We start from the raw sequence: 24,972 nt of genomic DNA, 5'->3' as shown, positions 1-24,972 counted from the left end.
GGACGCCATGGCTTGTTCGTGTTTTCGGGAACTGTGCATTATGCCAGTGGAATTGTCCCTGACAGATGTGCATGTGTGGAGGTGGGAGGGGAGGTGCCCAGGACCTGGGAGGCACCGGACATGGCACCTGGAGCTTGCCTGGCATGGTTGGGAGCAGGATGAGGGCAGTGGGAACGGCCACGGAAAAGTCGTTTGGCTGCGAGCTTTGCTGCGTGTGCTGCTGTGCGTGTGTGTGCCTGGGCTGCAGCGTTCCCTGACTCTGCTTTTCTCTCCCCAAGCTGATCAGTGGTGGTTCCATTGTCAGTGCTGAGGCAGTATGGGATCACGTCACCATGGCCAACCGGGAGTTGGCGTTTAAAGCAGGAGACGTCATCAAGGTCCTGGATGCTTCCAACAAGGACTGGTGGTGGGGTCAGATCGACGATGAAGAAGGGTGGTTTCCCGCCAGCTTCGTGAGGGTGAGTGACTTTCTTCTTTTTACTGCTCTAAGGAACCACTGCTGATGCTCAGGGCATCAGCAACTGAGCTCTTACTCAGTTTTTACTGTGTTTGTGCTCACTGATGCTGATTCCCCGTTCTTTGCCTGGTTTCTGTCCAAAAATCGGGGAGCAAAGAGGGTTTCCAGTGAAATGAGAGTGGGGTAGAGGGAGGCTGGAGTGAGGATTGGCTTATTGGGATGTGGAGGGGCCTTTCCTGGGTGTCTGTTGGAGTCTTTCTCCTTAAGCTGTTCTTCTTCAACAAACCCCATCCCTGGAAGTGTCCAAGTGTTGGACGGGGCTTGGAGCAGCCTGGGATAGTGGAAGCCGTCCCTGCCCATGGCAGGGGTGGGATTGGGTGGTCTTTAAAGCCCCCCCCCCAACCCAAACCACTGTGGGATGCCATGATTCCATGAAAACCAGTTCAGGATTGTGTGAGCTGTGAGGAGATGATTCGGTGGGGCCTAAAAATTCACACTAGCTCCAGGGGACCTGGGTTTGGAAGAGCTTTCTGCCTGTCTCACCTTCTTCTCTGAACCCTCCCTCTTCTGGGCAACATCAACATCCCTGTGATTGAACACTTCATCTGGGAAGCAGCCATTGGATTAGGAAAATTGGGTTAAACTGTGTGATCTGGTGTTTCCTGGTGATGTACAGTGGCTACCAACGAGGAAGCCAGACCTCTGCTTGCTGCTATCTCCCCAGCACACAATTTTTTCCCCTCTGGTGCAGCTCTTGTGTCTCCCCCAGATCTGGCCAGTGCCAAGAGTGAGAGATCCATGACTGGAACTGGAGCTGGGCTGCCCAAAAAAAGTTAATGCTGGCCTGGGATAACAAATTGGGTTTGGTATTTTGAGTCTGACCCTGCAGCCAGTGCTGGCAACAAGTCTGGAAAATGGATTTGTGTCAGGTGTGATGGGGGTGAAAACCTTCTTGCAGAAACACTCTCACCTGTGTCACTGACACGTCTCCTCTGTGCTGCAGCTGGAAAGGCTGGATAAGAACAAGCTCGTTTTGTTTGCTTAATTTAAACACTGAGATATTCTGGGCCATTTTAACCTCCCAATCCACTGACCAGTGCTGATTTCTTTGTGGTTCAGGGGAAAAGATTTAACAGCCCTTTTGTGCGATGTCACAAACAAACTGTCCACGGGAGGTTTAAGAACAGTCTGGTTTTGCACTGTCCTGTGTTCTCAAAACACACCAAAAAGCCAAATGAAGCAGTGTCTTTAAGGCCCCAACCCATGGATCATTTGGCTTGGCTGAATTCCTCATCTCTCCCTACACTTTTCCAAGGCTGGGAGGATGGTTTTAGAAACGGGAGAACAAAGGAGAGGGGCATCAGTGAATCTCAGACTGTGGTACACAAATGTCTGGAACAAACCCTGGATCCTCACCCTTGGTGCTGAGGGTCACACCAGCCTCACCAGGCAGCTTTCTGTCCAGTATCCCAATGAGCCCAGTCCTTCCATCAGCTCTGCAAGAGGCTGGCTTGGCTATTCCATCTGGGAATCACTTGTTGAGGGCAGGCAGGGCCCGGACACCTCCCAGAGGGGAGCAGTGCCCGGCTGTGCTGCATTAAGGAGAATTAATATTTAAAACCAAGAGTTCTGGCCCGTTGTGTCTGCAGGTCTTGAAGGGAGGCTGCAGGGGAAGATTTGCCCCCCAGGTTTCCAAAGCAGCTGAATAAGAAATGAAAGAACTGCGAGAAGAGCAGATGATCACTCACATCATGAGGAGGCTGCATTTTTCTCTGTTGTACTTTGAGCCCTGCTTTTTTAAGATGATGCCAGAAAACTGCCTGATTTAGCCTGGGTGGTTCTAGTTTCACTTGCAAAATAATTGCTTTTCTTTATGTTTCTCTTATGCAAGCACAGAAGGAAAAGGGAACAATATGTTGCACAGAATATGAATAGCATTCGAGTGAGGGATGTCAGACAGACCAGACCAGACAGGTATAAAGCCAAATAGGATTAATTTCAGGGCATTTTAGACTTCAGGCCTCTTGGAAGTACTAGCAGGAGTGCAGCAGAAGATCACTGCACAGTTGGGTTCCTCTCAAAGTCCTTTGAATCACTTCTGAGGACAAAACTGGGCTGGGAACCCAGTTTGCAATGAGATGTCTGACGCTTCTTGCTCTCCAGCCAGATCATCTGAAAACCTTTGGCAAAGCATTTGGCATTCACGGAATCTCATAGCAGGAAACTTCACATTTGCAAGTGGAGAGGAAAACAGGAACCTGCTGATTCCCTTGGCCTCCTTTACATGACAGCCAGGGGTGGCAAACAAAGCTGCTCCTGAATTCCCTGCACACACAGCAATTGTCTCCCTGCTCCCACCTGCAGTAATCCTCTTAGTAGCTCTGGACCTGGATGGAAGGAAGGGGGGGGAGAGGAAAGCCATGGAGTTTTGGGAGCACAGGAACTTTCAAGGAGAAGCTGGATGATAAAGCAATGGGTTTTTTTGGGGAAGAGAAAGCACAGCATAGGAGAAGTAAAATTTGGAGCCAGCGTGGAACAGTGAATGGTTTCTGCAGGGAGCTGCTGCACTCAGGGAGAAGGGTATGAAAACCCCTAAGTCAGAAAGGTGGATCAGAACTCCAGAACTAAATTTAAGACTCAGCAAGAGCTGGGTTTAGCCAGATGAAGGCGTCTGTGTTACATTTTAATACCTGTTCTGAGCACACTGGACACGCACAGGGTGCAGCCGTGGTTGCTGCGTGGTGTCTTTGAACATCCTGTCAGCTTCCAGTGGTCTGACAGGTTGGGAGGTACAGCCGGAAAAAACCAGCAGGAATTTTAAACAACCTTTCCCATTCTTGTGGTGGTAATGCCGCTTTTTTTCTCCTCTGTGGATGGCAGAGCCTTGGGCTGTCTGTACATCATGGGCTACAGCTGAGTTTTTGCATAACCAGCACATTGACACTGGCTCAGAAAAGCAGGCTCAGTGTTGGGAGGGAGGGATTTATAGCAGAGAATAACAGTCCTGGGCTCCCATGGATCCATTGTTGTGCCTTGAGGTCTCCTTTAGAAAGCACAGCAAGCCTCAAAACAAAGTTTTGATTGCAGAGCCCCTCATCAAGTGTTCAGAAGAGCCCAGGTGAGACACTCCAAACACAGGAAATCAAATGGCTTCGTGTTTGGGCTCTGACATATTTCCACTGCAAGAGAAATAAAAAGAGTAAAGCTTATGGATGCTGTGCAGTGGAATCTTTCCTCAGAGACGTGGCAGAGTGCACCTGTCCTGGGCAGAGAGGGGGATTTATTCCTGTGTAAAGCTCTCCTTTAGTCTCTTTGGATACCAGACTGAGCTTGCAGAATATATTTCTTCTCACCTCAGCAACGCTGACTCTCCCTTCCTCACATTACTGAGCCAAGGTAAAGGGCAAAACTGGGGCTGAGGAGCTTTTACTGCAGCTTCTTGTAGTGCCTGGTGACTGAAGAAGGGAAGAAATGGTCCTCCCAAGGCCTGAGCAAGGATGGGGGTATAAAATCTTTGTGGTCTCCTCTTCAGGAGAAAGTGCAGGGGTGGAGAAGTGCAGGGGTGGAGAAGTGCAGGGGTGGCAGCTCTCCGTGTTCTCTCTCACCACTGCCTTGGTTCTCCCAAGTGTTGTAATTTTAGATTGATTTTCCTGCTGAAAAGCTGCCTTTGACCCACTTTATTTTCTGCTGCTGAAGGAGAAGTGCTGGATAAATTGGAGTGAGCTTTTAAGGCACTGTGGAGAAGGAGATTCTGAACCCAGAGCCTCCTCGCAGTGCCTGGCAGCTCGTGCCTTTATTGGGCAGGTGGGTTTAGCTTTTAGCCGTGCTTGCTCTGTTGCAGGTGTCATTCCACATCTTGCTGCCCCATCTGCTTCTTTTCCCCTGTAAAATCTGGTTGTGTCCTGTCAGAACGGCTCATCACTTACCTGCTTTCCCCCTGCTTAGCATTCCCTCAGAGCCAGTGGCATCCAGGTGAGATTTCCCGAGGAAAGAGGACGGAGCTGAGGTGTCCTCACCTGTCAGACAGACAGCCCGGGATGTGCTGCGGTGCCTGCTGCAGTCGGAGCCTTCCAAAGGAGATTTGATTCTCCCGTGGCAAATCCAGCTTAAAAATTGCTGTGCTGGAGGTAGGGCCCAGCACGGGCAGCGCTGCTGGGACAGGAGGAGCTGCAGAGCTTTGGGGTTTCCTAAAGGTGGAGGAGCATTTCAGCATCCCAGGGCTGCCAGAGCCCCCACAGCTCAGACGTGTCCCACCCATCAGGTCCCAGAGGGTCACACGCTGGCACCCTGCCCTTCCCTGGACGAGCTGCTTTGCAGGTGCAAAGCCAGAGTTTTGAGGCCATTCTTTGAGTCAGGCAAACCAGGCACGAATCTCCAGAGCCCCTTCCCTGTCCCTGCCACCCGGGCTGGGAGGAAAGGCCCTGCCCTTCCTCAGCCTGGCAGGGGCTCTGCAATGAGCTCCGAGCTTCTGCTCTTCCCACCTGTGTGTCCCAGGTACCACCACTCAGCAGGGTTTGGGCTTCTGGGACATGGCTGAGCCCTAATTCCCGGTGTTTTCATGGATGTAGTGTAGCACATGCAGTTCGCTGCAGTGTCCAAGCAGCTTTTAATCCCTGCTGGAGCTCCAGCCCCTGGGAATCTGCATTTGGAGTGCAGGGAACAGGGAGGGAGCACGGGGCCTGTTCTCTGGAGCTGTTCTTGTTCACCTTTTGGGGATACAGAGCCTGAAGCTGTCCCTACAGAATCCCCTGTTCTCTCCTTTTCTGGAATAAGTAAAGGCTATTTCTCACCTTGAGTAAAGGGAATTTCTGAGGCTGGGAATGGAGAGTTTTAGAACGGAGAGGAAGAGCTGAAGAGGTTTTGCTAAAGCTGTGGGGAGTTGGAGGGGGGAAGGGAAGGTATCAAAAAGTCTGTGGGCTGGAGGGATGTGAAGGACACAGGCTGGAGCCAGATTACTGAGGGAGAAATTCAGGAGGAAAACAGTGGTAGGAGCACAGGAGGGGAAGGCAGCTTCCTTCACCTCCCTCTCCTTCTACCGCCAAATATCCTGCTCCTCGTCCTGGAAGAGGATGCAGGAGATGGTTTGTGCTTCCCAGCAAACAGCATCCCACCCACATTCCCGGCCCTTTCCTGTGCCTGCAGCCTGCCCACAGCGGGCCAGAGGCTGGGGCTGGCTGGGACAGCTCGGGGGGACACTCAGCATCTCCTGCCAGCCCCTCGCTCCTCCCTGGGGGCTCGGAAGGGGGAACCCCTCGGCAGAGCCCGGCACAGCCGGTGCTTCTCCCGAGGCCTCGGAGAGGCTGAGCCTGGAGGCTGCTGCTGCTGCTTGACTTCTGCAAAGCTCTGCACCACGGGCCCTCCTGGGCTGCACACGGGCCACTGATCCTCTTAATCCGGTGTGGAGTCCAGCAGAGTGGGAATGTGACAGTGCAGGGATGGGAATGTGACAGTGCAGGGATGGGAATGTGACAGTGAGGAATGGGAATGTGATAGTGCACAGGGATGTGACAGTGCACAGAGTGGGAATGTGACACTGCACGGGGCTGTGACACTGCCCAGGGCTGCAAACAAGGGCACAGCCCTGGCTGGAACCAGCTCAGGGAGGCAGGAAAGGGGGCAGATCCTGTGGGAATGGAGCTGCTCTGTGGGTGGGTGGGAAAGAGTCTGTGGGAAAGGCTCTGTGCTTCCGTGGATTTCTGCAGGTTATTGGAGCCTCTGACACTGGGACAGTGACTGGAACCCACTGTGCTGCCCACACTTGTCCTGTAAAATCCAGATTCCCTGGAATGGCAGCAGCTCTATGGAAGGCTGTGGCCGTGTCATTAATCTGCCATTAGTTAATTGTGAGCGAAAATCCAGAATGACACATTATCTGCTGGTTTTGTCCTTGTGAATATCCACTGGAAGGAGGTTAATAATGCAGCTGGCTGGGAAAATGTTTGGTTTATTGTGGTTTCTGATCATTGTGAGGAGATCAGGCCTCGGTGCTGTTGAAGGAAAAATTTCTCTCTGTGCAGGGCCTGCACTGAGCAGGGTAAAGCTGCAATAATTGCAGGTCACTGAGGTTGGCCCAGTGCCACTGGGTGATTTCATGCACCATTTGGGTAAAGCTGCAAGTTGATAAATGATATTTATAGAAATTTTATATCACAGAATCCCAGAGTGGTTTGGGTGGGAAGGGACCTTAAAGCCCATCCAGTTCCACCCTGTGCCATGGGCAGGGACACCTCCCACTGTCCCAGGCTGCTCCCAGCCCCAATGTCCAGCCTGGCCTTGGGCACTGCCAGGGATCCAGGGGCAGCCCCAGCTGCTCTGGGCACCCTGTGCCAGGGCCTGCCCACCCTCCCAGGGAACAATTCCTTCCCAATCTCCCATCCATCCCTGCCCTCTGGCACTGGGAAGCCATTCCCTGTGTCCTGGCCCTCCATGCCTTGTCCCCAGTCCCTCTCCAGCTCTCTTGGAGGTGCTTTAGACCCTGGAAAGGGCTCTGAGTTCTGTAACCACCTTGTCACAGGTCACTAAATGTGTCGGGCACGCTCTGCCCTCAGTGAGGCCGTGCTGCCTCTCACCAGTCACCTCCTTGTCTTCCACGTGCCTGAACATATTTTCCAGGAATCTGCTCCATGCTCTTGCTGGGCACTGAGGTGAGCCTGCCTGGCCTGTGCTTCCCTGGGTCTTCCTTTTTTTCCCTTTCTAAAAGGATGGCACTCACAGAGAACATGAATTAGCACAATGCAGCCATCAGCTCTCCCTGGCTCCCAGAACTGCTCCTTAGGGAAAAGGGCCCTTTTTATTTGACTGTTTTACTTTTATCTGCCTCTGCAAGTTCTTCCATTACGCAAGAGCTGGTCATGACTTCCCAATTAGGGTTGAATTTTGAAATAGGACTGGGAGCCTCATGATAAGCCTGCTCCTCTCCACATGGAGGGGCCTTTCAATGGGAAGCATCACGTAGGACCAGCATTATGCAACTTGATTTTTTTTTTTTTCCTGTAGTTTTCACTGATTTCTTTTAATTAATTCCTGACACAGAGTGCTTGAAATGGCTCTCAGGGCTTGGTGGTTTGGCTGCTGGGCCTTTTTCATGGCCTGGGGAAACCCTCCCAGTCTGTTTTTACAGCCGCTGATGTTTTGCATTGCAGAGGTGTTTGAAGAGGGTCTGGATTTATTGTTGTGGGGTTGTTGGTGGTTGCTGAACAGCTGTTGTTGTTTATCCTCAAAAACAGAGCCATTGGATGCAGGAATTCAATCTGGGATCCCAGTGCTGTGCCAAGCCACAGCCCTGAACTGCTGAGGAGGGCAGGACGGGAGCCTGGAGAGGCTTCCTGGGATCCACGTGAGCAGCAGGGCTGAGAAGCTGCCAGGGAATTCCTGTCCCATCCCTGCTCCGTGGAAATCCCTGCAGGCGTGGCAGCCACCCATGCTGAGCTGGGAATGCTGGGGAGATGGGATGAAGCTGGGAGAAAACGAGAGTTTTGAAGTTTCTTTTATAAAAATGGAGATATTTGCACTGGGAGGGAGGGGCAGCTGTGCATTCGTGTCCAGCTGGAAGGACAGAGAGCAGACAGATCTTTTTCCAGGAGTGGGATCTCAGCTGTTCCCCACAGGAAGGAGGAAAATTCAGGCATTTCAGGCATTTTTGGGGGGTCCCACGTGTGTGAAACAGAGGGATCACCCTGGTACAGGTGCTGGGCTAAACCAGGAACGTTTGCAGCTTTGTCCCGATCAACTCAGTCTGACATTTCAGCGTCTCCCCAGTGTGGCTGTTCCACCTCGCTGTCCCCTGCAGCTCCACCACTGTCACTGAGGCACAGAGGATCCAGCTTGGGGCAGCAGCACTGGGACAGAGGACACAGTTAACCCTTGGAGTGCCACCTTCCCTTGGCCCAGCATGGCCCAGCTTCTCCCCAGCCTGGAGAGCTGAAGGTGCAAACCCAGCCCCAGGTGTGTCTCATGGATGAGAACAAGAGTTTGGTGATGCATTTCAGTCCATATTTCAACAACTCTGTGAGTTTTTCCATGATTATCCCTGGGTTTGGGTCAGAAACCTCCTCCAGCTGCAGTGACTGGCCCAAGGTCGGTGTCACAGCTGCCACTGCACCTCAACTTTTATTACTCATGGTTCCAACTTCAAATGATGCCCTGGAAGAAGGATCCTTGATGGAATTTCAGAGAACTTCAGAGGTTTAGATGGAAACAGGAGTGTCTGAACAACAGAGTGGGATTCATTTTTCCAGCAGCCGAGGCTGGGGAGCGCGGGGTGGAAGCACCTTCAGCTTCCTCTGGAGCTGATAAAATTGTTGCATTTGTTTTTAATCTAAGGCAGAAGCCATCCAGACTAGAACTGTAATTTTTTTTCCCCTTTGGGAACACAGATCCTAGCAGGAAAGAGCAAAAATTTCATTAAGGAAGAAAGCAGGACTCCTGAGATTTGCAGATGAGGAAGGAGGGAGTGTTCCTGCCGTGCACAAAAGACAGCCTGAATTTGAGGAATCATGAAAGTTTGCAAGTTTGCTTTGGAGTTTCAAAGCCTTTAGGATTCATGACTCAGGCTTACACACACATGCCTTGTTAGGATTAGATCTTTCCTGCTTTTTTTTTTAAAAAGGAAAATAAATTTTTTTCTCATGATCACCTCAACTCCAGGAGGTAGAGCTTTAAAAATATGCTCTGCTGCCAAACTGGCAGGAATGTCAGAAAACTCAGTAACAAGCTGTTCCAGTTGGGTTGGGGAAGGCTGCAAAATCCCTTTTCATAGGAGAAGCAATGCAGGGTGGGAAGTTATTTTAAACTTCAGCCAACAGGGTTTAATCCCCACATGGGTGCTCCTGGATTTTCCACATCTGCTTGGTTCGGAATGCCAGTGAGGCTGGCACAAGGACATATCCCTTGGAGGGCTCCCTGTGCCATTCCGTCCTTCCCAGGGCCCATTTTCCCTTCTCAGGGTGCCCCCAGGTTGTCCCAGCAGAGCCCCACTGGAACTGGTGGCACTGGTGTCAGTAGTTGGCCCCCGAGGTCACTTGCACCGACAGGGACATTACGCAGCAGCAGCACTTGATGTATTCATTTATTTTTTTATTCATTTTTCAGCATAAACCTGCTCATGTTGGTGGGGTGTTGCTCTGCCTCAGTGGACCCCAAACCTCTTCCAGATCAGGGTGGGTTTGCTGACAAAGACACTTTCCTAGCCAGCTTTTGAGTTGTTTTTCTGAACAGGAGGCATTTGTTTCAGTGTGCCAGGAGAGGTTTTCCCTGCTGGATCCCACTGTATTTGGGTGGGATTAGATCACCAGCTCCCTGCTTTCCCTCACAGTGGCACAGGGCTCAGCCAGGCCTCCCAGTGCTGATGGAAATCCTACAAAAACCCCTTTTTATCCCCAAATTTGCAGCATAATTAACATCTTGCTAAAGAGGAGATGGCTTTGGTTTTGGGTTTTTTTTTTTTTTGGCCTTTACAACTCGCTGTGGGAGGGCAGAACGTGGGAGCTGCAAGAGGTGGTTTAACAGAACAGCTGCTGGTTGGGAAAGCAGGGAAGGAGCAGGGGCAGGTTTGGAGGTTTTTACTTCCCTAATTTACAGGAACACTGCCCTTTACAATCTGTGTAAAGCCCATTTTAAACTGAATAACGGGGAAGTAGGAAAAACTATTAACACTGAAAGGAAGCCTGAAGATGAGGTTAATGGTGCTGCTTGGTTTCCTTGTACTCTGTGTGTGGACAGTTCCACTGCTCACAGGAAAATGTATTTTTAGGTTTGAAAGTCCCCAGGATTTGGGGACTTCAAACGCTGAGAAGTTGCTTCATTCCCATCACAGCTGAGGTGGTCTGTGAAAGACAGGGGTATTTCTGTCAGCTCTAGGCTTTATTTAATGTTTGTTTACAAACCACCCAGAGCCAAATTTGAGTCAATCAGAGTTATTTTAAGGTTTTGTGGGAAAAGGTAACAGAAGGAGCCCTTGATCCGTATGGTGTGTGCAGAGCTGGTTCAGACACACAGGAGAGAGTTGGAATTTGCAATTTCAATTTGGTTTTTATTTGATATTGGAAGGAAGCTTCAGTGTGCTGAAAACACAGTGATCCTTTCTCCCTGCTCTTTGTGATTTTCAGTGCCCAGTGCACCCATCCCAAGCTGCTCTCAGCCCCCCAGGTTTTAGGGAACCTGCTCAGGGGTGTCCTGTCCGTGCACTTTGGGGATCCCATGGTTTGGGGATCCCAGTCCTGGGATGCTGAGATGTGGGATTTGCCTGAGCCAGGCTGTCCCTGTGAATTGATGGGGAAAGCTGCTGAGAAATGGAATCAGGGCTCCTTCACAGCCCGGGCCTGGGAGGTCACAGAGCCCCAGAAACACAACCCAGTGCTGATGTCCAGTTCAGATCTCTGAACCAGCCACATTTTGACCTCAGATCAGTCCCCTGGGAAGGGCTGATCCCTGCTCCCAGAGCATCTTCCTGTTCAGACAGACCCCAGCTGGAGGTGGCAGGAGCTGGGACAGCAGTGCTTGACACCAGTAGCTGCAGCTGTGCTCAGGCTGCTCTGTTTTACTGGTGTCCATCTCAGTCTGGAGCTCTTGGCAGCACCCAGTCACCCTGTCACAGGATGATTTTATATTTGGGATCAAAGCAGCCAACACTGGCAACCCCTTCAGAGATGGGGAGTGTGTGGGGAACCATTTGGGGCCTGTTGCACCAGTATGGAACTGGGAAGTGTGGGCTGGGAGCTCTGTGGACACCCCGCTGGGGCAAGGAGGGGCAGATCCAACACGTCCCAGAGCCGTGCAGCCGTGATGCAGCCCCCTGTGCTGCTGTTGGGAATAATCCCTGTGCTGTCCCCTCTCTCCTGCAGCTATGGGTGAACCAGGAGGATGGGGTGGAGGAGGGAACCAGCGAGGTGCAGAACGGCCACTTGGACCCCAGCGCCGACTGCCTGTGCCTGGGCAGGACCGTGCAGAACCGGGACCAGATGAGAGCCAACGTCATCAATGAGATCATGAGCACCGAGCGCCACTACATCAAACACCTCAAGGACATCTGCGAGGTACCTGGGGCACCAGGACACGAGGGGGGCTGGCCTGGGTCTGTCCCCACCACATCAAACACCTCAGGGACATCTGCGAGGTACCTGGAGCACCAGGACACGAGGGGGGCTGGCCTGGGTCTGTCCCCACCACATCAAACACCTCAGGGACATCTGCGAGGTACCTGGAGCTGCAGCCAGGACTTGGGGGCCTGGCCAGAGCTGAGCCTGGGTTTGTCCCTGGGTGATTTGGGAACAAGGTGAGCCTGGGTTTGTCCCTGGGTGATTTGGGAACAAGCTGCAGTGTCTGAGGACTGTGTCTAATGGAGGAGCAGCATCTATCAATAAGTATTGACAGTTCTGAGAATTTCCTGCTGGATCTGATAATTCCTTTGGTTTGTATTAACTAAAAGTGCAATTTCCTGGCCTTTATTCCATAGCTCTTTGACTAAAACATGATGAGGTTGAGATCCTTCAAGCAGTCCTCTTAATTAAAACCCAATGCCATCTACTTTTGAACTTGTGATTGAGGAAATTAGGTTGTAATTAAACCAATCAGTTACCCATGTCATCTGTGCCTTTCATGTCGGGTTCACAATTTCCCCTGGCTCAGGATGGCCCCCGTTTGCCTTTTTTATGGCGAGACTGAGGGTAAAATGTTCCCATCATGGGAAATGAAGAAGGGAACCAGCAAGCAATGGACTTCAGTGACTGACCCCACAAGTCCCCAACTTGGTTCTTGTTCATTAGGTTACAATTAACCTCTACAACCCCTTAAGTTCGGGATTAGTACCCTGAGCTGAGCCCAAAGTGCAGAGCATGTGGTGCTGGGTGTTTGGGGAGGGGAACACACGGCTGTGCCAGAGAGCTTGGGCACGGTGTGCAGAGATGTCCTTATCACTGGGAGGCAGAAGTTTGTTAGCTCTGAAATCAATGTCTGGGGATGGCTTTCAGCTCATCCCTCGCAATGTTTAGGATTTAGTGAGCCTGTGCCCAGTCAATGTGGTGAAGCCCCTGGTGGATTGTGCTTAGAAGAATGTCTTCCTCCCTTCATACTTGCTGCTTTTCTCTCGGCGAGGCAGAGCAGCCATCCAGAAAGCATCTATGACACTTCTCAAATATGGAAGAGTCTTGGGATTTCAATTTGGAAACAGATGAGCTTAATTTCAATGTGCTATTTCGGTCAGAGAGCTTTGCATTGGAGAAGGGAAGAACTGCAGGCACTTTTTCACAAATTGTTTCTTTTCCTGCATTTGTGCTTTTCTGTTGGAAACTGGATAAACCTTAACTTGCCTCTCCAGCCACGTCACGGTGTTTCTGCCTACTGGAGTTCTCAGGAGGTGCAGACAGGTTCAGATGCAGTGACATCCATGGGGGAGCACTGATTTACTGCCTCTAATGATACATCCCAGACAGGAGAGATCCAGAAAATTCTTCCTTCGCTCTGTGTGATGCAGACGGGATTGAGGGGCTCAATCTCACCTGCTGGTAGAGCACCAGGAAATGATTCAGCTGAGGAGGGAGGAGGACTGAAATGGGCATCCTCATCTGTGGAATGATGGCTGTGCCTTGCTGGAGAGAGGCTCATTATGCTCCGTGTAATCACAGCAATCCCTTTGCCTGGGGAGGGCTCCAGACAGCTCCGTCAGCCGGGCGTTGGCACAGTGGGGCTGGAGAGGGAGAGCCGGGGCTGGACTGGGCTCCCCGTGCCCCTGGCTGGGTGGGACAGGGCTGCTGTTTGTGCCACAGCACGGGCAGGCACCAGGCAGCCCCTGCTGAGCTGCTCTGACAGGGGCACATTCCCCTCCTCCCTGGCTCTTTGTTTTGGGGTGCCAGGAAGGATGAACGGCGGCGACGTGAGGTGTGAGAGGGGATGGCAGAGCAGCTCTGGCTGGGCTGAGCCTGCTTTAGTGCTGAGTTTAGCAGTGTGTGGTTCTTCTCCTGTTGCTGAGCTGTGGTGAATAACAAATCCTGATACCAGTGAGGCACCTTAGGATGGGAGGTGGTTACTGGTGGTGATTAAGAGCCCTCCCATGGCTCCCTTCTGCTTCAGGGTCCATTTCCCCTCCCTGCTTCCGTGTCATTGCACACCCTGTTCTTACTCCCAACACTCATGGCACGAGTCTGGCCAGGCAGGGAGCTCAGGAGCTGGCCAGCACCAGGATGAAAATCCCCTGTGCAAGCCAAGGCCTGCGGGAAGCAGCTGGATTGGAGGGAATTCCTCACCACAGCAAAGCCCCACCGCCCCCGTGGCTTGCTGTGGAGCAGTATCTGAGTCCTGGCTGCCCAGGACCAGCCCTGGCTCTGGTTTGCCTTTCCAGCTCAAACAGTCTGAGCTTTGTTCTTATGCTTTTTCTGGGTGTGTGCCCTTCAGCACCACCCTCACCTGTGTGCTGGGAGCCCTGCACAGGGAGCACTGCTTTACAGCCCAAATGGTGCTGGGCCTGGCTCAGGGATGGTTCCAGGGCAGTGTAAACAGCCCCAAACCAGCTCAGAGAGGAAAAAATCCGGAATATCATCACAGCTGCCTTTGAAGTTACAGCCTGCAGCCTCCTTCTTCTCTCCTTCACCCTGCCCTCAGCCAGACAAGAAGGGTGGATGGATGGATGGATGGATGGATGGATGGATGGATGGATGGATGGATGGATGGATGGATGGATGGATGGATGGACGGACGGACTGACCACCTCTCTTGGCTGTCTCTAAACCCACTGTGGGGTGAAGAAAACTTAGCACTTAACCTCCTGCCAATCCTGTCCAACTTTGGCCGATACTTGAGGGACTACATGGAAAAGTACTTTAAAGAGAGACAGTTTGGCAGCTATTTTTAGGTATTCATTGAGCAAAACACTCTCCAACATCTGCTCATCAGTCAGCTGTCCCTTCTCTGAGCAAACCTGACGGGATGAGCAGAAGGAAGATGACACTGTTTTATGTAACACAAGTAAATTTACTGGAAAAACTCTGCAGCAGCCTCCTGTGCTGCGTGTTAGGCATGAATCTTCAGTCTCCTTTTCCTGCCTTGTGCTGGAAACCACCTTCCAAACGCACAGAGAGGATGAGGCTTGGGAACTCCTCGTGTTCCTTTATTCTCCCTGTGCTTTCAGAGGTGCCTGCACAGAAATGTGCTGCTTCAGCTCCTCCAGACACGTGATTCCAGAGAAATGATGAAGCAGCATGGGGAGGATGGGAATACTGAGGATGAGAATCACAGCCAATGGCAACCCTGGGGCTGGGAGATGTTCCTGTGTTGGGGAAGGGAGGGATGTCACGGAGCAGAGTGTGAGGGGACACTGCCTGCGAGGGCCTGGCCTCGGGACAGGGCCACAGCTCCTGGCTTTTTCCTTGGGATTTTTTTCCAAGCTGTTCTGAGATCAGCAGGTAAACAGGAAAAGCTGCATGGAGAGGTGCCCTGTGTTTCTCCCCAGTCTGGATTTTGGTTTGCCCTGTGACCGTCCTGCAGCGTGGCAAGCGGCCTGCTCCCATTCCTCGTGGCCTTGGGAAATCAGAGAGGGAAACCCAGGGAAATGAGTCATCAAGGAGCTCCTGGGGGAAGAGAGACCTAGATTAGGAAGTGGAGAAGGTGTTCCATAACCCAAACTTCTCAGCTGAAAAAGCCAGGACATTCAGGGTGACGGCATCCTCTGAGCTGAGCTGGACATAGCAGAGGCTGGGTCCAGGCCAGCGTGGCCAAAGTGGCATTTCTCATTTATGTTTGAAGTTCTCCCTGCCAGGAACCTCGTGGTGAGGCTGAAGGACAGTTCACTGCAGTGTTGAGTGTTCATTGTGGCCCAGCAGCTGCGTGTCACCAGCTGGCAGCGTGGCTGTGTGACTAAGCATCCCGAGTTCCCAAATTTAGCCCTTCCACTGGAGCTGCTGGCGTTTTCTTCCCTTCTTTTTTTCCCCCTTCCTATATAATAAAGGCAAGCAAAGTAAGCACAGTCATCTCCTGATGACCCCTGTGTTGTTTCTTCCCAGTCAGGACGCTGCAGAACAGACCAGGCCAGTTGCACCATCTGAGATTTGGCCTTGCACAGTGTCTGGTCTAAATCATTCTGGGTGGACTTGATGATCTTAAAGGTCTTTTCCAACTTTCACAGTTCTGTGATTCGGTGATGATCATCCTGACAGGTGAAGTGTAGGAGGATGAGGGGGATTTGCTCAAAACCTTCCCACCCTCCAGCAAATCCACTGCAAACTTACTGAGGGTGCACTCGATCCCCCTGTCCAGATTGTTGATAAAGATATTAAACAGAACTTGATGGAGGTGTTAAACAGCTTCCTTGTCCTGGTTGCTGGGCTGAAAGGAGAAATCAGAGCAGGCTCAAGCAGCCCCTCCCAGCTTTCTCTGTAACACCACGGCCACTGGAAGGACATGGAAGCAGCAGTGCCTGTAGGATAGCTGGGTATGAGGTGTTGGAGGCAGTGGGGTTTGCAGGACCAGGCACCAGCACTGGCACCCCTCCTCAGGGCTGTCCCCTGGGTTCTGCTGCTCTCTGCAATCCTTCCTTCTCACTCCACACAGGGTTACCTAAAGCAGTGCCGGAAGAGGAGGGACATGTTCAGTGATGAACAGCTGAAAATCATCTTTGGGAACATCGAAGACATCTACAGATTTCAGATGGGATTTGTCCGGGACCTGGAGAAGCAGTACAACAACGAGGACCCCCATCTCAGTGAGATTGGGCCGTGCTTCCTGGAACACGTGAGTTCAGTGGGCATTGTCCCTTGGAGCTTGGGCTGGGGAGGGAGGAGAAAAACTCAGAAGGCAGGAACCTTTTAACTTCTGTGCATCATCCTCTTCTAGTAACACATCAGGGACTGCTCCATGGTTCTCCGTGTACTTTGTGAGATACAGAGGAGGGAGAACCTGGATATGCAGTTGGATAACCCCCAGTACATCTGAATCACACTGATGAGAAGGTCCTGGAGGATTTTGCCCAGCCCATCCCACTGTTCCATAAACCACCTCCTACAGGAGGCCAGTGTTTTAGATATGTCAGGAAATGTCAGGCAAATGCCAGCCCTGGAGTTGGAGGCTTTCCTGAAGGGAGATGGGTTCAGGGTATCAGAGCTTACAGCTCCCGTGCTGTGTCAGGGCAACACTTGACGGCTTATCAGGGAAACGCCTGACAGACATTCCTGAAACTTCAGCAGGACATCCCCAAAGAGTTTCACAGCACCTTTGATGTATCCCTGGGCCTCTTGTTGGGGTTTCCTCTGAGAAGGTGCATGAGGTGCTAACGAGGCTGGTTCTTATCAGAGCCTGCAATCTCTGCTGCCTTCTCCAAAGCAGCATCACATTCCACCTCTGCGCTGAGGAGATGTAAGCAATCTTGGTGAGAATCAGTAGCTGAAATGTCATGACTTGAGGCTGTGCTGTCAATTCATTGATAGTGACAATAGCAAGAATTGCTGCTGTGATTCCGAGGAAGATCTGACACTTGCCTGTCACCAGACAGGGGCTGAAAGCTGGCTGATAAACTCCTGATAAATTACCCTGCTTAGCCATTTGGGAAACTGAGGGGTGAGGTTGTTAAGATCTTGTTTAGGGATCTCCAAAGCATCTTGTTCCCCATTTTCTTCAGGAGGAGAGAGCTGTCAGTGTGTGGCTGGGTCAGCTGTGGGGATGGGAAGGACACTGGCTCCCTGTTCCCAGAAAAACAGCTTGTTTGGACCCTCAGGGACTGAGAAATAACAATTGCTGGGCACGTGTGGTTTTGGCTAAATAGAATCTGTCCTTTCTTGGGAAAGCATTGGCCACAGCTCGGTGGAACTGGCTGGTTTGCAATACCTGACTTTTACCTGGGCTGTCTCAGAGTTAATTTGTGGTGCCCATCTCCTTCCCAGTGAAATCTTTCCCTGCCTTTTCATTGCCTTGTCTGCATGGCCCAGATGAATCAAGCCCAAGTTAAGGGTGACAGTCTTGGTCAATGAAGGCAGAAAAATGAAATTCCAACAAAACAGACAGCAGAAAACTTGTTAGACCAGTCCAAAAGGTGGAGGGGCACGTGTGTAGATGGGGTTTTTGTTTGGTTTTGGTGCTTCCTGGGGCTCTGTTCCTGGGGAAATCCACACAGTGCCTTGGGTTCCTCGTTGGTAAAGGGAATTTCAAACGTACCCAGCTCCCAAACATTTGCCAGGTGCTTCATGATCCGTCAGGGAAAGAGCTCTAGAAAGAACAAGGTTGTCCTCTTGTCTCACCCAAAAGCCAGAGCTCTGCTGGGTTCTGCCTTTCAAACCCTCCCTGCAGAGTTTGAAGCTGAGAACAGGCACAGCTCTGTGCAGGGCTCTGTTGACACAGCCGTGCCTGCAGAGACCTCGGCCGTGTGTCAGAGTGCCGCTCCCTCTCTGCGGGCCCTCCTTTCCCAGCACCTCTTCCAAGCAGGAAAAGCGCTGTAGGATCTGCCCCTCCTCCTGCTTGGGCTGTGCTTTCTTAGAAATCCAGACTGGGTTGGGTTGGAAGGGTTGGCTTGGGAAGATTGTCTCATCCCTCCCCCTGCCCTGGGCAGAGACACTGTCATAGACCGGGATGCTCCAAGCTCATCCTTGGACACTTCCAGGGATGGGGCAGTCACAGCTTCTCTGGGAATTCTATCCCAGGGTCTCCCCAACCTCCCAGGAGGAAATTCTCCCAATATCCCATTGAACCCTGCCCTTCCCAGCCCTGGTGTGGCATTGATCAGCCGGGTCAGCTGCCTGACCTGTTCCCCCCGCTCTGCCTTCACAGCAAGACGGCTTCTGGATCTATTCTGAGTACTGTAACAACCACCTGGACGCGTGCATGGAGCTCTCCAAGCTGATGAAGGACAGCAGGTACCAGCACTTCTTCGAGGCGTGCCGCCTGCTGCAGCAGATGATCGACATCGCCATCGACGGCTTCCTGCTGACGCCCGTGCAGAAGATCTGCAAGTACCCCCTGCAGCTGGCAGAGCTGCTCAAGTACACGGCCCAGGAGCACAGGTAACTCCAGCAGCCACGGGGCTTCCCCTGCTCCTTCCCCACAGGCTTTGGGGCTTCCTGTGCACTGCTCCTTCCATGCAGGGATTGGGGTTTTCTTGCACTGCTCCTTCCCCACAGGGCTTGGATTCTCTGTCCACTGCTCCTTCCCCACAGGGTTTGGGGCTTTCTTTCCACTGCTCCTTCCACACAGGAGTTGGATTCTCTGTCCACTGCTCCTCCCCACAGGGGCTGAGGCTTTCTTTCCACTGCTCCTCCACACAGGGCTTGGAGCTTTCTGTCCACTGCTCCTTCCCCACAGGGGTTGAATTCTCTGTCCACTGCTCCTTCCCACACAGGGGTTGGGGTTTTCTTTCCAGCTCCTGTCCCTGTGACATGCTGGATAAACAGGAGCAGGACAAAGGGTCAGCAGACAGTTCAGGCTTCTCAAAGCAGCAGTTCTCGCTGGACACACTCTCAGCTCTGTTCTAACCAGGCCTCAGCTCTGTTCTAACCAGACCTGTGAACTAATTACCCTCGGATGTACTTTCTGATGCTACCAGTTACACTGGAAAAATTACCTAATGAGCATTCAGTGGTCTGAGGGGCTCCTTCCCTGCTCCTGGGGAGGACCTGGGCACACAGCGAGTACAAGGCCAGGATCTGCAACTGGAGCCTGATTTGGGGAGCTGTGCTCAGCTTCACAGGCCAGTCCTGTCTCTGGTTCTGCCATGGGGTTTAGGTTCACAGGAGCACCTGCAGTTTGATTGCTTCCCAAAATTTCCAGGGTCTCTTTTGCTGCTGCTGAGGACAATCAGCCTGGCTGCCTGACAGTGCCTGTGATTCCACTTGGGATTTACTGCTGTGAAAATAAGGTGGAAGAAGAATCAGGCCCTGTAACAGAAGATTTGCTCCAGCCCTGCCAATTTTCTTTTTCCAAAACCCATTTAAAAGCAAGTGAGAACAAAAAAGACCAGAGATGTTTCAGAAACCTGTGCAAGTGTTTGACTTGTTTTTCCCAAGCCCAGCTCTAGAAGAGCAGAGGTGTCATGTGAGCAGAGATGCAGTGATTTGCTTTGTCCTGACCCACAGTCTGAGTGATGCAGTGTAGCCAAATGCCCCAAATCACCAATTTGGACAAGCCTTTGGCTCCAGATCCAATTCCTGCTTCTCCAAAGACCAACTCAAACTTGGAGTGGGAACCTCAGGGTGTCAGAAAGCAGCTCTGGGATCCCACAGGTTGTGGGTTTTCCCCTCAGCAGCCACGTGAGCACCCACAGCACTGCCTGGGAGCTCAGATGTGGCTTCCCATCAGCAGGGTGTTTAAAATGGCCCTCTGTGAGTTACTTGGGAGCCAGAGCAAAGGGGATGTGGGCAGTGTGATAACACAAGGGCTGGGTTATTTTGGGAGTGCATTCCTGTTCCCTTTGGGATGTTTTAAATTTGCCATGTTGTTAAGTAACCCCATAGAGCCGTGTTCTGAGGAGCCCTGGGAGCTCTCCTGGGGTTCAGCAGCAGTTGGTTGGCTCAGCCTGAGAGCTCTGTGTCACTGGATTGCCATGGACACTCCATTGCTCCTGTTTCCCTGTGCTCTGGGAAGGGGAGGGAAGGCAGGGTGAGGTTTGCTCACATTGCATTAGGAGGAGTAACCCCTGAAGCTGTAACAGCACCTGTGAAATGAAACCTGTGGCTGCACAGAGCCAGTGGCACATTGCAGCCCTGGAGTGAGGCAAAACATGGAAAAACACAGGATTCCCAGGGAAAGCAGGGATGTGAGCTTCATCTAACAGAGGAGCATGACAGTATTTTTCTTTTTTACCTTCCTTTGCACTACCCCCACACCTGCAGAGCTGTGGATTTTCCCTGCACCAGGTCAGGACAATGCTGAAACCAGAATCCAGACCACGCTCCCCAGGGACAGCATGTGATGCTTGGCAAGGATCTAGACTTGGATTCTGATGGAGCACTGGGAAGTGGCCACTGCAGCCCCAGTAGAATTGACAAACCCTTTATTTACCTCCATCTCATGGTTAATGGGATCCTATTATTGCCTCGTGGCCAAACGCTCTGCTTCTGTTGGTTTTTTCTTCCCAGTTTTTGCCAGCTCTGCCACAGACATGGGCTGGGAGCCCAAAATGTTCAGTCCCGAGTCTTTTCTTCATTACAGCACGACAGAAGAACGTGCCTGGGGTTTTCTCACTGGAATTAGGAATTAGCATTCCCAGGATAAAGCTGGCTGGCACCGTCCCACTCGGCGTGGAGGCAGGACGGGGGTGAGCTCAGAGCCTGCCTCCCTCCGATTGCTGCCTGGTTCATTTGAATTTTTCACAAAGCCACATCTGTTCACCTCTTAAAGATTTACTCCAGCTTAATATGAATTAAATATAGGAAGGTCCTAAGTGCAGCTTGCTGGAGTCCTGAGCATTCCCAGAGCAGAGGGAGCTGGAGTTGGGGATGTGGGAACACGCTGTGTGAGGAGGCCCTGCCAAGGAGTGCCCTCCCTTCTGAGCATGAGCATCACTGCTAGGAGATCATTAAACTGTCTGCAAGCCCTGCACCTCTCCCTGCCTCTCCAGATCCTTCCTGGCCACAGGGACATCCCTGTTTCCCTAAAGAACTCCTGGATATTCTCCAGGCCACCCTGATGTCCCCCTGGCACAGCTCCTTTCCTCCCTTACACAACCAACGCTCTCTTCTCACAGATGCTCCCACAAAGGGAGGCACAAGAAGTTTTTCATGTTCACTTTCATCCCTGGAAGTGTCCAGGGCCGGGTTGGATGGGACTTGGAGCACCCTGGGATAGTGGAAGGCGTCCCTGCCCATGGCAGGGGGTGGAGCTGGATGGGTTTTAAGGTCCCTTCCCACCCAAACCTCTCTGTGATGGATATATCAGGCAGCCCATCCGCTATTTGCCTTTATTTTGCTGAAGGGCCAGTCCTGCTGTCCTGGAATTTGTAGGATTCTTTTTAACCTCAGCTAGAATTTTGATGTAAGAATTTAAGAAAAAATGAAAACTCAGCTCAAGGTTTCATCCAAGCAAGGATGCCAAAATAGCAAATGATATTTTCTGTATATCACAGTGTGTTTGTTTCTTAGTATTTCTCCTGTTGGGATCACATGGAGAGGGGATCTAATTCCCAGCATTCACCCCTCTTTTAGCTGTCACCAGCACAATCCTTAGCAATAATCAATAAAGCCATTCCCCCTGCAGCTGCCCAGGATGGCAGTTTTTCTCATTAGTCAGCAATCAATAGCAGCCCTTAAGTTAATAATGCATTATGGTGGTGTTGTGGCAGCTGGCCTTGCCTATCTTCCCAATGGAAATGAACATTACAGCTCCTTGGAATGGAAAAGCAGGCACAGGGCAGAAATCAATGGCATCGATTTCAGCATCACTTTTTGAAAAGACTGATCATCATCCTCAGCAGCCTTGGCAGGAGCCTGTTCTCACTCTGTGTTACTGCACTCACAGGGCCATGCAGAGAGAACAAAAAAAGAGTTGCTTGGATTTGCTCACCTGAAATCTGCAGTGAGAGTGAATTCCGTGGGGTGACTGCTCTGGGAGCGGCTTGGAAGGTGCTCTGGTCCTGGTCCAAATGAACCCATTTCTGAGTGATCATTTTAAAACCAGAAAAATCCAAACCCAAAGACAGAGGCTGTAAAAATGCTCAGCCTGTCTTTAGGGTGCTCTTTAGCTGGGCATCCTAAGGCTGTAGAGGGCTCACCAGTGCTGCGTTGGAGAGGCCAGACTGGGCTCCCAATTCCAGTTTCCATCGAGCTGCTCCGTTGTGATGATCCAGGTGGAAAAATCCCATCGTAGTACTAAGGGGTTACCCCTTCCCGTGTTCCTTTGGGCTGGTGAGGTTGTGACAGACTCCTGGGCATGTCCTGCTGCCTCTGATGGCCTTTCCCTCTGTGTCCAGTGACTACAGGTACGTGGCTGCTGCCCTGGCCGTCATGAGGAACGTGACTCTCCAGATCAACGAGCGCAAGCGGAGGCTGGAGAACATCGACAAGATAGCTCAGTGGCAGGCCTCTGTCCTGGACTGGGAGGTACAGTAAACCTGGCCTGGGAACCTGGGAAGGGCAAATTCCAGGCTGTTGTTGAATGATCCATGGTATGGTTGATTTTCCACAGTTTGGGATTCAGCCTGGGGTGGAGAAGGCACAGTCGCGACTTCAGGGTGGTGCTTAAACATTAATGGTGCCCTGGAGAAAATCCAGGGTCCAGTTCCAGTTTCATCACTAGAAACCTGGAGTGACTTTTGTGCTTGCAGTGCTGGTAGTAGCTGAGACTTGGAGCAAACTCTGTGTGCATTCTACCCCTGCGCTGTGTCACTGGGGAGGAAGGGGGCAAAGATGTAGCAAAAAGCCCTGGGAATTACAACAGGTTAGGAAAATGGAGAAAATCCTTCTGGTGGTTGCTTTATGACTGGAAGCCAAACTGTTAAAGCGGAGTTAGAGATGCTATTTGCGTTTTATAAATGACTTCCCACTTAAAGATATTTCTGAAGCAGCCCTGTGTGTAGTGATGGTGTAATTAAGGAGCTGAGAGGCACAGGGAAGGCAGAGTCAGCAGAAGGATTCCTCGCCAGCAGGCCTTCAGTCTCTGTGTTTGTGCCATGTGTTTGGAAGAAAAGCCATACTAAAATTATGTTCTCCCTTTCTTCTTGTCCCTGATTTTTTAAAATCATTGTATGGAAGTAATCCGTAAATAGGGTTTTGCAGCAGATTGAGGACAAACGTTTTTGTAAATCCTCTCGCTGTTGTCATCGGCCCATGTGTTCAGCAAGGAGATAATCAGAGTGATGGAGCAGCCTTTCTGCTTCCTCACTTGTGAAGTCTGAAATAACTCCACATCCCAGTCACTGGGATCATACTGTGTAAATGAATCTGGGGGAAAGAGGCATTAATCCGTTAATTATTTCACTTCTGGCAGAGATCTGTGAAGGCTGCGAGGAGAGGGAGAGAAATACAGGTGCATCACCTGTGTCCTCCTTGGCTGATTTAGTTTCATTGCCGTGATGGAGGCTGGGTTCAGCCCTGAACCTGGTGATAAAACACACAATAAAACACATCAACGCAGCAATCAGAGCTGGCTCTGGGACTGGGGCTGGCTGGGGGAGCAGAGAGCACAGACAATGTGTTTGATTGTTTTACTGCTCAGGAGCACCTCTCACTGCCACAGACTCATTTCCAGAATGAGGAAATGCTGTGCAGGAGGCTCGGGACCATCAGCTCCGTGCTCAGCCCTGGAGTGTGCCATGGGATGAGCTAATGGGGGTCATTTGTGAGGAGCTCCGAGCCCCTCGCTGTAAATAAATCTCGATTAAGGATGGGCCCATTCCAAGTCAGTGAATATTCATGTGTGAGGGGGAAGCCAAGGTGACCTCCACACAGCATCTATGGAATAGCAGTTGCTTTTTCTCTTCCATTAGCTCAGTTGATAATTCATTTTTATTTAGCCCTATCCTTGATAATTCATTCCTGCTTAGCAGTACCCATTCTTTATCTCCACCCTATCCTCAGGAACTTGCCAAATTATTCTTCCAGGCTTTTTGCAGCTATTCCAGATTTTGAGCACATTATTGCAGCAACATCCTTCAGCTTCTCATAACACAGCAAAGCCTGCTGTTGGCATGCTCAGAAACCTGATGGGAATACAGCTCCTGGGCAAAGGAAAACACCCTCCTGGCCCTTTTTATTCTGGATTTTGGATGAAGAAGGGTCATAGAGTTTTGATGAGAAAGGAGAGGATGAGAGCTGGACCCAGCAGAGGATTTCACTGCTTGATTCTTCCCTCTAAAGTAATTCTGAATCATCAGATCCAGCCCCCACTCCACAGCTGTCCATGGAACAGCCAGAAGGATGCACAGAAACCCAAAATACCCAGAAGTGAGCCACAGTGTAATGCAGGAAGAGAGTGGGAGAAATGAAAAGATTGGATCTTTGGGAAGTGCTTGGATCTGCTGAGATGTGTGCAGCTGTTCCTGAGGCACTGCAGACCCCAAATCCCACTCTGTGGCTGCAGGAATGTTCCCAGGACGTGGATCACAGGGGTTGGCTCCTCCCCCAGCCCCTGAGGGCTCCCATCTTTGTCTTCTGTGCAGTTTTGGGGTACAGGGGGGCTCTCCTGGTGTGTGTCCCCAGCCTCTCCAGGCTGTGGGGAAGGGATGTTTCTGGTTTGAGGAGAAGACCACAGCTCCCTGTTGGTGTTTGCTGCCACAAGGTTCAGTCTGTGTGAGGGTCCCTGGCCAGAGAGAGGCACCCAGAGCTGTAATTCCCAGCTTTCCTGGCCCTGCTCCTGCTCTAACCAGACCTTTCTGTGCCTGCTCTGTCCATCCCAGTGCCTCCAGCCAGCCCAGAGCACAGGCACAGCTCAGCCTTCCTGAGACCCCCTGAAAGCAGCAGTGACCACAAGAAAACAGGAACCAGGAGTAAAAAAATTACCAGTTCAGTCTTTTTTTCACCAGAAATCCAGGCAGGGCACAAGACAGAGCTAATCCCAAATGCCCAGCGTGTTGGCACTTGGTGAATGATTTCAGTGGCTGAATGTTTCAGCAC

At 51.4% G+C, this 24,972-nt stretch overlaps 1 protein-coding gene across 9 annotated transcripts in view; it reads left to right on the top strand.

Annotated features, from left to right (window-relative positions):
- Positions 1–24,972, top strand: part of ARHGEF9 (Cdc42 guanine nucleotide exchange factor 9) — a 193,059-nt gene that overhangs the window by 139,213 nt on the left and 28,874 nt on the right. For all 9 annotated transcript variants that reach the window (XM_069015708.1, XM_069015709.1, XM_069015713.1 and 6 more), the window contains 5 exons: positions 279–458; positions 11,299–11,490; positions 15,995–16,174; positions 18,200–18,432; positions 22,332–22,461. In XM_069015708.1, coding sequence (XP_068871809.1) covers positions 279–458; positions 11,299–11,490; positions 15,995–16,174; positions 18,200–18,432; positions 22,332–22,461 — 915 coding nt within the window. The remainder of the gene's footprint in view (positions 1–278; positions 459–11,298; positions 11,491–15,994; positions 16,175–18,199; positions 18,433–22,331; positions 22,462–24,972) is intronic.

This window comes from Aphelocoma coerulescens, chromosome 4A (assembly GCF_041296385.1).
Source record: "Aphelocoma coerulescens isolate FSJ_1873_10779 chromosome 4A, UR_Acoe_1.0, whole genome shotgun sequence".
Classification (NCBI taxonomy): domain Eukaryota; kingdom Metazoa; phylum Chordata; class Aves; order Passeriformes; family Corvidae; genus Aphelocoma; species Aphelocoma coerulescens.
Note: the sequence above shows the minus strand (reverse complement) of the source record. Positions and strands in the feature narration are given on the sequence as shown.